This window comes from Salpingoeca rosetta, assembly GCF_000188695.1.
Source record: "Salpingoeca rosetta unplaced genomic scaffold supercont1.11, whole genome shotgun sequence".
Lineage (NCBI taxonomy): Eukaryota > Choanoflagellata > Craspedida > Salpingoecidae > Salpingoeca > Salpingoeca rosetta.
In genome coordinates, this window is record NW_004754923.1 from 213,024 (window position 1) to 227,314 (window position 14,291).

The following is a 14,291-nucleotide window of genomic DNA, read 5'->3' on the forward strand; positions in this document are numbered from 1 at the left end:
TCGATCGATCGATCAATCAATCAATCGCGCAGTGGTCGCTGGAGTTGCTGCTGGGTGAGGTGGCCTGAGACAAGGGTGATGTCGGTTGCGTGTGCTGTTTAGTGGAGTCACGGAAAGGAAGGAGCAGAGAGGAAACGTGGAAATGAAGACAGATACACGAGGAAGCAGCAAGAATGGTTCTATGGTGATGGCGGAGTGGTGATGTGATGATGATGCTGGAGCAACCAGCGAAGCAAGCACGGAGCAAGCAGAGCAAACGGAGCAAAGTAGCAGAACAAGCAAAGCACTAAAGCAAACGGAGCAAGCAAGCGCTGCTGCAACGATTGCGTTGGATTTGTTTGTGTGTTGCTTCGTGGTGTGTCATCGTTGATGACCCTGCAAAGAAAGGCAATTTTGCCTTTGTCCACAAAAGTAAAATTTGCCTTTGTGAGAACGACCAGCAGCGGAAGAAGACGAAGCGACACGATGAGCCACAACAACAACGTGCATGAGGATGGAACGATTGGAGCCAACGTCGAAGAGCAAGAGATGCAGCAGCAACAGCAACAGCAGGAGCAGCAAGATCGGGAACAGCAGCAGCAAGGAGGAATGGACAGTGATCCGGCTGAAAGTGCAGACGGGATTCCACCACCGAAACGGCCTCACATGCGTGAGTCAGTCAGTGGTGTCATCAGCAGTTGTTGTGTCATGCGTGGATGCCGGCTCTGCTTGGTTGTGCGTTGATTTGGACGTTCAGGTGGTGTGCTTCACTCTGTGCCAGGTTGTGCAGTTCGTTTAGTGCCACTCTGTGTGCTTCCCTCTGTACCAGACTGTGCCCTTCCCTCACTGTGCAATTCCTCCTGTGCCATCCTCACATGCACACTGCTGTTGCTGTTGCTGTTGCTGTTGGTGCTACTGTTGGTGCTGCTGTTGGTGGTGGGCAGAGGCTGAAGGAGCACAGGAAGCAGGCTTGAGCAGCGAATGCGAACAGGACCACGGGCCTGAGGGCAACACAGATGCCCTAGATGATGGCAATGGCCACGTTGTTGGGGACCAGAACGATGACGGCGAGGAACCGGACGAGGAGGAGGAACTGGGCGACGAGGAGGAGGAGGAGGAGGAGGACACCAGGTTGCACCCAATTGACGTGGAACGTAAGCAGTCACTCATGCGTACAATTATTGCTGTTGTTGCAGTTGCAGCTGTTGAATGCCGCGGCTGTGGTGGCTGTTGAATGCTGCTGCTGACTGCAGCGCAGGCTCTCATGTTCACTTTGGTTTGAATGCAACGAAATTGTTCCCTACCAGTGATGAACAAGTGGTTCGTGCGCTATCGCCAGCGCGGCGGTACTGCAGACCGCATCATCGAGTACCTCAAGATGAGCTTCGCCTTTGAGGTTCCTCAAACAGAAGACGAGAAGTGGCAGCTCATCGCCCACGTTGCTGCTACCATCCTTGGTATTAATGTGTGTGGGTGTGTGGGTTTATGTGTGTTTGTGTGTGTGCATTTATGTGTGTACGATTGTATCCACGTTTGTGCGTGATTGTGTGTGTATGCGTGTGCGCGTGCGTTTGTGTATTTGCGTGTGTGTGCGTGATTGTGTGTATGCGTGTGCGCGTGCGTTTGTATCCCCGTGTGTATGTGTGTGTGTGTGTGTGTGTGTGCTGCCCTCACGTCGCAGTCGTGTATTCGTTGCTGTCCGCATGTCTTCATCATGGGCACAGGCAATCGCCTTCCGCGTCGCATCTCGTATCTGACGGTGGAGGAGCTGCTGAAGATGTCTGAGCGGATTGTCGTTATCGTCGGCGCTGGCGTAAGTGGCATTCAACCGCGCAAACAACCGCACGCGATGCACTCACCCGACCACAAATGCATGCACAGACAGGCAGACAGACAGCAGACAGACAGACAGACAGACAGACAGCAGACACACACACACACACATAGACACACACACACATAGACACACACACACACACACACACACACACACACACACACACACACACACACACAGAGCTCACCAGGACCACCACTTCTACTGTGACGTGATGATATCAGGTGTCGACATCGAGCGGAATTCCGGACTTTCGGTCCGAGAAGACCGGCCTGTACGCCCGCCTGAAGAAGGAGTACCCAACACTCCCGCGCCCAGAGGTGCCCGTTGTGCATGATGCTGCTGTGTGTGTACGTGTGCTGGCATGCTTGTGGAAAGTGTGTAGTTGTGATACCTTCTCTTCGCATGTCCTTGTCTCCTCCCTTGCCAGTTCACAACTACCTTCTCCTTCCAATCTCACCACCCACCACTTCGCCACGACCCCGCCTTGCGCACATGCAGTCGATGTTTGACATGGACTACTTCCTCTACGACCCGTATCCGTTCTTTGAGTTTGCACGGGAGCTGTTCCCAGGCAACTTCCAGCCCACCCCGAGCCACCACTTCATCCATAGGCTCGAGGCTGCCGGCAAGCTGCAGAGGTGCGCGGTAGTGATGGTGACGAGAGGGGCGCTGTGTTTGTAAGCGCGCGCGTGCGTGTGTGTATATGTGTGTATATGTGTGTATATGTGTGTATGTGTGTGTATGTGTGTGTGTATGTGTGTGTATGTGTGTGCGCGCGCGCGCGAATGAGTGCTTGGACAGGACGATGCTTGAATAACCGAACAGTCACACCTCCCCGATGGTTCGTCCGTTGTCCACCGCCGCCACCACCACCATCATCACCAGGTGCTATACGCAGAACATCGACACGCTGGAGACCGCTGTTGGCATCAAGCGCCTCCTGCAGTGCCACGGGTCGTTCGCCACAGCGTCGTGCATTGTCTGCGGCCATAAAGTCGACGGCGAACACATCCGCAGCGCCGTCTTTGCTGGGGTAAGGTGCCATGGTCATGTGATGGTGGTGGTGGCAATGTGACGATGTGGTGGTGGCAATGTGACGATGTGGTGGTGGTGGTGGTGGTGGTGAATACATGCGTGGGGTGCGTGTGTGTTTGACCTTTCGTTCACAGGCGTCACTGTTTGCACCTCACTGTCAACCCCCAACTCCATCTCCCCCACCACCGCTACATCTGCGCAGGAGATACCGCTGTGTCCCGTGTGCCCGCCGCCCAGCCGGCCCCTTCGCGAAATAGTGGACGAAACATCCAAATTCCTCAATCTGAAGCACAGACAGTACATGGTTACGTCAGGGAGCAGCAGCGGCGACGATGACAGCGAAGATGGCAGCGATGATGACGGTGATGTTGTCAGTGAAGAAGGGACAGGGAGCACACCAACAACAGGTGCCGGCGTGACTGCGAGTGGAGGTGGAGGTGGAGGTGGTGATGGGAGTGGCAGCACGGCAGTGATGCAAACGCAGGAGGGAGGCGGCAGTGTGGTGGATGCGGCGCCGGCCAACGCTGGTGCCGTTTTGCAACAGGCAGTTGGTGGCGACAGGAGAGAACAGCAGCAGCAACATCAGCAGCAAGGGGTGCCGCAACAAGAGCAGCAACAACACCAACAGGCACAAGAACAACAGCAAGAACAGCCACAGCAATCCTCCGCTGCCACTGCAACCACTGCAACCACTGCAACGGCACCACTGAACAACAGTGTGCATGCGCACCGCCAAGGCATGGACAGTATTTCGTTGTCGATGCCGCCCTTTTCGAATCTGCGCGACAGGCGCGTCCCCATTCTCAAACCGGACATTGTGTTCTTTCACGAAGGGCTACCCTCCACGTTTTACGACAATCTGGAGCCGGATCTAAACGCCTGCGACCTCATCCTCGTCATGGGATCATCCCTCCAGGTTTGTTTCGTTGTGTTCGTGTGTTCGTGTGCTTGTGTGCTTGTGTGCTTGTGTGCTTGCGTCGCTGTGTGAGTGTGCTGTGCAGGTGAGCCTTCTGCAATGGCAACCTGCGACAGCCTCACCCCTCCCCCCTCCCGAATCTTTCCACGGACGTCGACCAGGTTGGCCCCGTGAACATGCTGCCGAAGGTGTTTGACGGACCAAAACTACTCATGAACCGCGAGCCCGTACACACGCACGAGTTCACGGCGGAGTTGCTTGGCAACTGCGACGACGTGTGCCGGCAGCTGGCGCTGTGCATGGGACTTGGCGACTTGCCACCCGGTCCACGGGACAGCATCGATGGCGTTGATGGTGATGGTGATGGTGCTGGTGATGGTGCTGGTGCTGGTGCTGGTGATGGTGATGGTGATGGTGATGGTGATGGTGATGGTGATGGTGATGGGAGTGTGGATGGTGGAGTGAAGGAGGGGGAGACAAAGAAGGAAGAGGAAAAGCAGAAGGAGGAGAAGAAGGGGGATGGGAAAGCGCAAGATGGCGTGCGGAACGACAGTGAAAACCGTGATGATGATGATGATGGCGATGATGGCAATGATGATGAGGATGACGAGGACGAGGTGACGTCCATGGTTCGCGAGTTTGCGCTTCGCAGCGAACCGGCTCTCAACTCCACCGGCGCCGCCATCGCCCACCACCACCCGCACAGGTGTGCGCCTGCTGTGACAATACTTGTGTTTCCGTGTGTGTTTGCTGTGTGTGTGTGTGTGTGTGTGTTTGCTGTGTGTGTGTGTGTGTGTGTGTGTGTTTGCTGTGTGTGTGTGTGTGTGTGTGTTTGCTGTGTGTGTGTGTGTGTGTGTGTGTGTGTGTGTGTGTGTGTGTGTGTGTGTGTGTGTGTGTGTGTGTGTGTGTGTGTGTGTGTGTGTGTGTGTTTGAAGCGACGTGTGAGCGAATGTGTTTCATCCAGCCCTCCTTTTTCAACTTCCCATCACCTCACCTCCCTTCCGTCCCCCCTCTTCCCATATTCCACTTCAGGTTTGTGTTCTCGCCCCTGTGTCGTCGGTTTCTCCCTGCCGCCGCCCGCCGCGACTTCCTCCCGTTTCCAATCATGCGTACAGACGCGTGGCTCAGGCAGCCAACACCGACAGCGACAACAGCAGCAGCCAGCAAAGCCAACGATAGCTGAGAAAGGGGGAATGAAGACGGGTGCAATCCACTCGCTCTCTTGCTCTCATGCTCGCACACACACAGACACACACACACAGACACACACACAGACACACACACACACAGGCAAGACACAGACGCTCGTAGAGCATGCTTCTCTTTGTGTCGGGAATGCGCTGTTTGCTGCGAGGTTGTGTCGGTTGTATTGTTTGTATTCAGTTACACGAAGCAATTACACATGCCAACATTAACACACACACACACACACACACACACACACACACACACACGGCAAACGCAAGAGACAGTGGGTGATCGGAGAAGGGGCAGAGATATCTGTACGCTCAGTTGTCTGGCAAGCACTGCAGTTGCAAAGAAAAAAGGCAAGGCCGTGAGCACACATGTCGACGCACACAGATGCACAATGGGGACGGGGGGGTTGAGACGAGCAGGACGAGCAGGCATAAGGGAAGAGGAATGCAAGCAAACCAAACAAGCACCACAGGCAGACAGACAAACAGACAGGCAGACAGAGAGGCAGGCAGGCAGGTAGGCAGGCGGACGATGCAGCACACTAACGAGATATTCGATAAAGACGGATTGGACGTCTGTCTCCACAAGAAACTGCATGGACAATATGCCTTCCTCGTTGATCCGCACCTGAAGCGATCATAATGGTGGTGGTGGTGGCGGGCATGAGGAAGGGTGTGTTTGTGCACGTGAACAGGTTCAAGGTTTTGCACGTGAGCAAGTGCTGAGCGAGTGGCGTGACTGTTGTTCCCAACGACACACACGCAACAACGACAATGACCCAGCACGCACCGAGACTTGCGACGCGAGGGCGAGCGCCTTCTCTGACGGTTTCAACAACTTCAGCTTGTAGCTGAAACAACCACGTAATGCACACGCACACGCACACGCACACGTGTGACGATGGTGCAGTCGTGGTGTGAGGGGAGCACGCGGGATTGCCTGACACCCATAGCCATCACACACACACACACAAACACACACACACAGACACACACACACACCCATAAACACACGTACTTGAACTTGAGGGGCTTGTCGCACTGGAAGGATTCGACTTTGTCTGATGTCTTTGGGCAGTCAATCTGTTCCATGCAGTGTTGATGCGTTGGGGGGAGGGTGTTGGAGAGTGAAGCAGTGAAGGTGGTCGGTGAATGGGCAGTGCACACACAGACATACAGACACAGATACACAGACACACGGACACAGACACAGACACAGACACAGATAGACAGACAGACAGACAGACAGACAGACAGACACACACACACACACACCTGGCTTGTGCCCGCGGTTCCAAAGGTGCTGAGACGAAAGTGCGGGGCGGTGGGGGCGACGTAGAACTCAATGACGGTGCTGGTCGTGTCGAGCTCTGAGAACACCTCTGCCAACCAATCGCTCTGATCCACGAGGCAATGAGGCAATGGGGCAATGGGAGGAGTCGATAGCATATGATGAAAAGCATACACACGTAACAAAGAGCCGCTGTTGGAACGTCACCCAAAGGCAGCAGTGCTTGCACACACACACACACACACACACACACATACACCTTCATGATGACATTTGTGGGGATGGCTGCTGTTCGCATGTCAATAGAGGCAAACTCATCTGCTTCCTGGGTTCGAATGCTGCAGTCTGTCACCACCCCATGTTCCTCCAACCTGACACACAAGCACAAGAAGCAAGTGCAAGCAAGAGGTGAGAGAGGGGAACGCTGAGTGGGCATGCATCGGTGCATTCATTGGCATACCACGAGATGAGGTGATGCAACTCACAGGAGGTTGAGACAGCTGCCATATCCTGCGTAAGAGAGCCGCAACGCCACGCCGTCCCCTTGGCCAAAGATGCTCAGGCACTCCTGCATCCCGTGTGAGTTGGTGGGTGAGTGAGTTGGTGGGTGAGTGAATGGGGGAATGAGTGAATGTTGAGTGGGTGAATAGTTGAATGGTGGGTTTGCGAGAGTATTGAGTGAAGGCGGCAATTGGCAGTCGTGTGCGCGCGTGATGGGAGTGTGTCGTGCTTGTTGGCGATGAATGGCTCCAAGGTATCATCGATATCATCTCACGACGCACCAAGAGTACGCTGAGGTTGACTTTAAATTCGGCCACGTCCATGTCCTCTTCTTCTGGTGTGAACCTGGGGGAGGGAAAGAGGATCGGCTGGCATGAGAAAACCACAGCCACAAAGGTGGAAAGGTGCAGCTACACACGGTTGCAAAGAGGGCTGGCGGGGGAGGGGGGAGGGGAAGAGCAATGGATGGTCCCAGTTTTTGCACACACACACACAGACACAAACAACACACACACACACACACACACACACACACACAAACACAGATGTGTGTGTGTGCTTGCCTGTAGTCTGAGAAGAGGTCCTTGTGGAGAAAAGCGCGCGCTTGCACCGTCTTGGCTTGTTCACACGCAAACTTGATGCCTGCGCCCAAGATGGTGCAGGTGGCCTCGTGCGTAAACGCAATCGCCTTGAGCAATTTCGCTGCACAGCCAGCATCAAGGCGCATGGCGGGGGGGGGGGGGTGAGAGAGGTGAAGACAGGAGCGCGTCAAAGGTATCCACACGTCACAGCACACAGCGACAACACATTCACTCACACATAATCGCATCCACACACATCCACACACATCCACACACATCCACACACATCCACACACACATTCACTCACTCATGAGCTTGGCGTCCTCCAGCCGTGCCTGCAGCAGCATGGGAGCCTGCGACTCCCCGACACTGCTCTGCATCGACATGGACATGGACATGATGACTGCTGTATGGGGTGCTGTGCTGTTGTGGTGGAGTTAGTGGTGGTTGTCCTTCCTCTTCCCGTCGTTTGCTGCTCTTCGTGTTTTTCGCGCCGTCTGCACTCTTGTTTCACGTTCAGACGTGTTTTGGCGACAACGTCATTTGGGTAAATGTTCCTTGAAGTTTCTACAACCAATACCGCCACGAACGACCGAACGCTGAGGAAAGGGAAACCAAGCAAGGAAAGGGAAACCAAGCAAGGAAACCAAACCACAGTGCAGACAACATCAACTCGCATTCACCAAGGAAGCGAGCGAGGGGCAAGCAAGCAGGGAGAGCGTGCTTTGGCTTCTTGTGGGCAGGATGGGAAGGCCAAACGCGAGGCTTGGCGTGGGTGCGTTGGTGGCGGTCAAGGCCAAGAGCCTAAAGCCGGAAGCATGGGTGCGCCCACTGCTTGGGGACAGCTATGACACGGCCATTGTCAACGACCTGGAGGTGATTGGGCTGGAGGAAACCATCAACCTCACGGGCAAGCGCAAGGCCAAGAACAAGATGCGCTCCGAGCACGGCATCGTCTTCATCCCTTACGTTCGCATGCGCTGGCGCTCGCACCCCGAAATCGTCTCTGTGTACGCCGTGCCAGGCCAGATCAAGGTGCTCCAGCTTGGCCCACCAGAGCACATGTTCCTCTTCCAGCACATGGTGACAGGGAGCGGTGGCTCGTCTCGGGCCCCAAACATCTTCCACCACCTGGCCGTCTCAACCCCTTCCCCGCAGAGGTCCAGGACCAACGACCGCCCTTCAGCGCCCTTCACGCCAGCCGCAGCAACCCCAGCAGCATCATCAACCGGAACCACACCCGCAGGTGCCTCTCTGCCGGGAGCCATGGTGCCCACACCTGCTCGCCCACAGCCGTCTCCACAGCATCTGCAGCAGCAATGGGTGACCTCCCTGACCAACAATGGTCGCATACCACAGGAGCAGCAACAAGAACAACAACAACAACAGCAACAACAACAACAACAACAACAGCAACAACAACAACAACAACAACAACAACACGAACAACAACAACAACAACAACAACAACACGAACAACAACAACAACAGCAACAACAACAACAACAACAACAACAACAACAACAACAACAACAACAACAACAGCAGCAAGAACAAGAACAACAACAACAACAGCAAGAACAAGAACCAGAAGCGTTGCCTGCTCCACAAGCTGCGCAGCTGGAGGAAGTAGCACAGGCGACAACTGGCAATGCGCTGCCCTCTCCTGAACGTTCGTCGTCTTCATCCTCGACGTCGTCAAGCGAGCGTCAAGCAATCAGCGGCAGCACTGGCAACATTATTGACCCCAGTGCGCCAGCGTCAACGCAGAAAGCAGGCGTAGAGCAAGAAGTCGTGGTGGCCCTTCCACAGGCGAGCGCACAACAGGCCCACATGACCCCTGCTGTGGCAACAGGTGCCACCACCACCACCGCCACCATGGGCGGCGGTCACCAACAAGAGGCGGCAATCGACAGGCAACAACAACAGCAAGCGGCTGCGGTAGCTGGTGGTAGCGAGGGCATTGCTATCACAAACACAGAACAGCAATCACAAAGCACAGGTGACGACGACGGGGGTGACTTGGCTGCGAAGCGTGCCAAGGTGATGGACACCCAAGCTACAACGAACACCACGACATAGGGGTGGCGAGAGAACACAACGCTGGTGACGACACCAACTGCAACAGCAACAGCAACAGAAATTGAGCCCAACTTGTTGATATGTCTCTGACACGACGCTGCTTCAGCGTTGATTGCATTTTCCCCTCTTGCTTCCTTTCTCTTTCTCCTCTGTTCTTCCCCTCCTTGCTCGACATTGACCGGGCGAGGGTCGGCAATAATCGATACAGTATGTGTTCTGCTGTTTGTGTGTGTGTGTGTGTGTGTGTGTGTGTGTGTGTGTGTGTGTGTCTGTGCGTGTGTGTGTGTGTGTGCGTGTCTCTGTGTGTGTGTGTGTGTTGTCAGGCTATTGTGATGGCATGCGTTGCATCGGATGTTGATTCAAGCGTTTGTGTTGTCAAAGTAAACCCAAACATGACACGATCAAACATAGCCAGCGAGAACATGCACACACCCACGCACACACGCACACGCACACGCACACACGCACACGCACACGCACACACACCCACACACCCACCCACACGCACGCACGCACGCACACACGCACGCACGCACGCACGCGCACACACGCACGCACGCACAAATGCTAAACAGCACCAGGACACAACCAACATCATTATCACACGATGGCATCATACATTGGCGCAGCAAACTGCTGCTGCTGCTGCTGTTGTTGTTGTTGTGGGTTGAAGGCGGAGGCAAATGATGATGACGACGATGATGACACATCGACGCGCTGGCGGGGGCGGTGGTATGTGATGCCAAGCTCCTCACACGCTTCCTGTGCAAGGGGAAAGACGAAACAGGTGTTGTGAGAGATGGGGTGAAGGGTTGACGGTAGATACCACCACATGGAAGGCAAAACAAAAACGACACACAGACGCAGACACATTACGACAGACGGACACACAGACACAACAAACAAACAAACAAACAAACAAACAAACAAACAAACACACAAACAAAGAAACAAAGAAACAAAGAAACAAAAAACACACACACACACACACACACACACACACACACACACACACACACACACACACACAAGCACAAACACACAAGCACACAAGCACACACACACACACACACACACACACACACACACACACACACACACACACACAAACCCTCGCTCTCCCGCTCGTTGACCGCACCTTAATGACTTGCACGAGCGCGTGCATGCGGGCCACGTGCTCGCCGTTCTGGAAGTTGGTCTGGTGCTGCGGGAACATGCTTATCTTGACGGAGTTGCCATCGTCAAAGTTGAGGCCGCGAACAAAGAACCCGCTGTCCTTCTCCTCAAAGTCGTTTGGCATGCTGCGCAGGAACTCACGGTAGCGCTGCTCAAGCTGCTCCAGCTTGCACCACGGCGTGTCCATGTCAACCCATATGACCAGGGGGTCCACCTGCCGCTTGGCGCGCTGTATGTTGACAAGCGTCTGCGTGTGGAGGACGTAGTTTGGCACCGTCACAACGCGCCCGTCCCACACCTTGAAGGTGGTGAGGAGCAGCTCAAGCCGCACCACGTACATGGGGTCCCAGTTTGGCAGCACAACACGGTCGCCCACGTCAAACGGGTGCTGCACAAAGAGAAACACAAACGAGTTGAACACGTTCTTCGCGCTGTCGGCGAAGATGAACGAGAGCGCAAACAGCGTCGTGCCCACGGTGACCGTCACCTCCGCATAGTCGCCCGTGCTGAACGCAATGTTGAGTGCAAACAGGATAAGCACCACCACCGCGGCGGTCAGGAAGCTGGCCAGTGCGTGCGTGATGCTCTCCAAATCGTTGAGGGTGATGGCCAAGTTCTTTCGGTCGCGGTAGACGCGCTCCACACGCTCGCGCATCCAGTCCTCGTCGGCCTTGCCGGTGCCGTGCGGGTCGAACATGTCCTGCGCCTTTGCAAACAGCTCCTCGCTCGACAGCTCGTCCTTGAGTGTTGCAATGTGCACCTGCCCATTGTGCTGGTACCGGTCGAAGATGGCCTCGGCAAGGCGGCGCGCGAGCAGCCCGTTCTTGATGGCCACGCGATTGCGGCACACGGTGATGTAGCGGAGGCGGATGGCCTCGAAGCCTGCAAGCAACGACGCGCTCACTTCTGTTGGGTCATCCTCCCCAGCAGTCATGCGCGAGTTGACAGCAGCGGCAGTTGTGGCAGCGGCAGTTGTGGCAGCGGCGGCGGCGGTGGCAGCCTTGTCGGTGTCGTGGTTGTGATTGCTGGCAGCTGCTGCCTTGCTGCTGATACTGTCACTTCTCCGCTTGTCTTTCTTGTCACTGTTGTGAGTGTGGGATTCCTTGTTGCTGTGCTGGCTGTTCGCGTTGTTGCGCGCTCCTTGCGAGTGGCGGGCGCGGGGCTGCTGCGTGTTGGCGTACGACAACGATTGCGATTGCTGTTGGTTGTTGTTGTCTCCACCACTGCCATTGTTGCGGTTGTCCTTGTTGTTGTTGTCCTTGTTGGCATTGCGTGCGCGTTCATCACCCCTGTGCCCCCTCAATCGATGCCGCCACCACCGCCGCCGCCGCCGTGTGCCCGCCGTCGACATGGACGTGGACAGCTCCGCCGTCTGGCCCGCATATCCTCTTGTGAGCACATCATCGGGCGAGTGAATGTTCGTGGTTGGGCCCTCCTCTTCCCGGTGCTGGTGATGCTCATCAACATCCTCTTCAACATCGTCCGCAACATCGTCGTCATCATCAACAGGGCGAATGAGCGGAACAGCTCGTCGACCACCATCATCGCCGCCGCTGTGCCTGCGTTGCGGTGTTTCGCTGCCCGTATCCTGATGCGCAGACGTGAGCGCTGAAGCCCTCCGCTGCTGCTGGAATTGTTGCTTGTCGTGTTCGTGGGACGAGGCACCACTGTCCGTGTCATGGCGCTGTGCCTCGTCAGGGTGGCGGGCACCGCTTGCAGCTAGCACGCCTGCCTGGCTTTCGGCCTGTGTGGAGTGCAGATCTGGGGTGGAGATGCTCTTAGTAATCGGTCCAGCGACACCGACACTGCCGGCGTTGGTGTCGTCGTCCTCGATGGCTGGTGCTGCGTGTGTAACCCTGCATTCGTGGCTTGCGCCCCTCTTGAGCTTGCGCCCCCTTTTCTTCTCCTTATCCTGTTCCTTGCGCTTGGCCTTTTCCGCTTTCTCCTTCGCCTTCATCCTCGCCTTCTTCGCTGCTGAGCTCATGCTGGGCAGGCTGTACCGCCGTGGTTTCTCACCATCGCCAGCTCCGGCTGGTGTCCCGTCCTTCGAGTCACCGGCGTTGCGTTCCGTGCGATCACCATCACCATCGCCACCACCACCGCGAGCATCATCACCACCCTCCTTGTCGACGCGCTTGCGAAAGCGCCACAGCTTCTGCAGGGTGACAGCTGCGTCGTACTCTGTAAACTGCTGCTTGCGGCGTGGGCGCTTGTCGCTGAGAACACTGGTGGGCGTGATGGTGTCGGTCAGATCTTGCAACACTTCCTCCGCCCGCAGTGCGTCCTTGACAGAGCTGGCCTGGTTCAGCAAGCGCGTCTGTGGTTGGTTGCGGTGAAGGGAGGGTGGGGAAATTTTGGTGGTGGTGGTGTGTTGAGGTAACAAATGAAAGCACGAGAGACGTGAGCGTACGACAAGAAGAAGGGGGGTGGTGGAGGGGAGGTAGGAGGGGAAGCGAATTGAAGAAGCAAGAAAAGGATGGGGGGGGGGACAGGAGACGAAGACAAACAAATGCATGCACGCATGCACGTGTACACAGTGTGTGTGTACGCATGCCTACAGACGAGGAGACAAACACACACACACACACACAGACAGACAGACAGACAGACAGACACACACACACACACAGACAGACAGACAGACAGACACACACACACACACACACACACACACACACACACAGGACAGACGCAGATACGCACCACAGACAGAGAGACAGCCAGACAGAGAGACAGACATACAAACACAGACACAGACATACTGACCCCGAAGCGGAGGCGGACGACTGCCAGGCCACGAAGGACGAGAAGAACGCCAAGGAAAATGTTGACAATCATGAGGCGCGGCAGCCACCACACCCTGTCAAAGTCCAGCTTGGACTTGGTACCGTTGACGCGGGCGGGAAACGGGTTGGCGTTGAAGATGCCGTAGAACGCAACCACAATGAGCACGGTCCACAGGAGATAGCAGACGGAGAAGTAGATGCCGGTGAGAATGATGCGGCTGGCGTTGCTCTCCCTGACGATGATGATCACGGACATGGTAATCCAGGTCACGATTCTGCACACGAGCCACAGCGCGACCCACGAGCCCACAAACACAGCCCAGCAGGCGATGCTGGCCGAGGCGAGCGTCCTGTTTGGGTCGTTCTCACGGAACACAAACCCAACGACAAAGACGATGCCGATGACGATGAGCCATGCTATCCAACCGCCCCAGCTTGGCTGCGACCACGTCGTCTGCGCAAACGGCACCGAGAGCACCTTGAGCGGTGGCGGCTGCGGCGGTGGCTGCGCCAGAGATGTCGGCGAAGGTGACGTTAGCGTCACGGGCGTCGCGGAAGCTGGCGGCGGTTCTGCCGCTTTTCTGAACCTCACAGGTTCCGGGGGCATCACTTCCTCTGTGTGTGTGTGTGTGTGTGTGTGTGTGTGTGTGTGTGTGTGTGTGTGTGTGTGTGTGTGTGTGTGTGTGTGTGTGTGTGTGTGTGTGTGTGTGTGTGTGTGTGTGTGTGTGTGTGTGTGCTCTGAATGAACGACAGGGGCACGGGCTCAGGCACAGACTACGTGGGTCCGTGGGTGCGTGCAAACACCGTTTCCCGTTGGCGTGCACGAACTTCCAGTACAGATGAACGAAGAAGTGGACGTGGGGAAAGCTGTGTTGAAGGAAGGAAAGCAATGCAACAGTGGGTGCAA

At 55.8% G+C, this 14,291-nt stretch overlaps 4 protein-coding genes across 4 annotated transcripts; 2 read left to right on the plus strand and 2 right to left on the minus strand.

The window, feature by feature from the left end:
- Nucleotides 1-404: 404 nt before the first annotated feature.
- On the plus strand, nucleotides 405-4,953 carry PTSG_04740 (uncharacterized protein; the record flags this gene model as incomplete). The annotated part of the gene is made up of 10 exons (XM_004994003.1): nucleotides 405-649; nucleotides 924-1,133; nucleotides 1,287-1,436; nucleotides 1,704-1,792; nucleotides 2,041-2,136; nucleotides 2,318-2,457; nucleotides 2,705-2,852; nucleotides 3,057-3,770; nucleotides 3,932-4,476; nucleotides 4,803-4,953. The coding sequence occupies exons 1-10, from the start codon at nucleotides 466-468 to the stop codon at nucleotides 4,951-4,953; spliced, it is 2,427 nt and encodes an 808-aa protein (XP_004994060.1). The 5' UTR covers nucleotides 405-465.
- Nucleotides 4,954-5,278: 325 nt separating this feature from the next.
- On the minus strand, nucleotides 5,279-7,738 carry PTSG_04741 (uncharacterized protein; the record flags this gene model as incomplete). The annotated part of the gene is made up of 10 exons (XM_004994004.1): nucleotides 5,279-5,296; nucleotides 5,514-5,594; nucleotides 5,757-5,817; nucleotides 5,985-6,049; nucleotides 6,242-6,364; nucleotides 6,517-6,628; nucleotides 6,743-6,825; nucleotides 7,040-7,103; nucleotides 7,322-7,460; nucleotides 7,648-7,738. The coding sequence occupies 10 exons, from the start codon at nucleotides 7,736-7,738 to the stop codon at nucleotides 5,279-5,281; spliced, it is 837 nt and encodes a 278-aa protein (XP_004994061.1).
- A 346-nt stretch (nucleotides 7,739-8,084) lies between these two features.
- PTSG_04742 (uncharacterized protein) lies at nucleotides 8,085-8,667 on the plus strand (the record flags this gene model as incomplete). Its single annotated transcript, XM_004994005.1, has 2 exons — nucleotides 8,085-8,500; nucleotides 8,634-8,667. The coding sequence occupies 2 exons, from the start codon at nucleotides 8,085-8,087 to the stop codon at nucleotides 8,665-8,667; spliced, it is 450 nt and encodes a 149-aa protein (XP_004994062.1).
- Nucleotides 8,668-9,862: 1,195 nt separating this feature from the next.
- On the minus strand, nucleotides 9,863-14,026 carry PTSG_04743 (uncharacterized protein). Its single transcript, XM_004994006.1, has 3 exons — nucleotides 13,365-14,026; nucleotides 10,561-12,915; nucleotides 9,863-10,184 (listed from the first exon to the last, which is right to left on the minus strand). Exons 1-3 carry the CDS (start codon nucleotides 13,989-13,991, stop codon nucleotides 10,023-10,025), a joined length of 3,144 nt encoding a protein of 1,047 aa, XP_004994063.1. The 5' UTR covers nucleotides 13,992-14,026; the 3' UTR covers nucleotides 9,863-10,022.
- Between the last annotated feature and the right edge of the window lie 265 nt (nucleotides 14,027-14,291).

What these genes read in the sequence shown, in the direction of transcription:
- PTSG_04743 (XM_004994006.1), bottom strand. Translation starts at nt 13,991, where the DNA reads ATGCCCCCGGAACCTGTGAGGTTCAGAAAAGCGGCAGAACCGCCGCCA. An exon ending in TCGTCCGCCTCCGCTTCGGG is followed by an intron (nt 12,916 to 13,364) that starts GTCAGTATGTCT and finishes AACCAACCACAG; the next exon opens with ACGCGCTTGCTGAACCAGGC. An exon ending in CGCTCGTGCAAGTCATTAAG is followed by an intron (nt 10,185 to 10,560) that starts GTGCGGTCAACG and finishes CCCCTTGCACAG; the next exon opens with GAAGCGTGTGAGGAGCTTGG.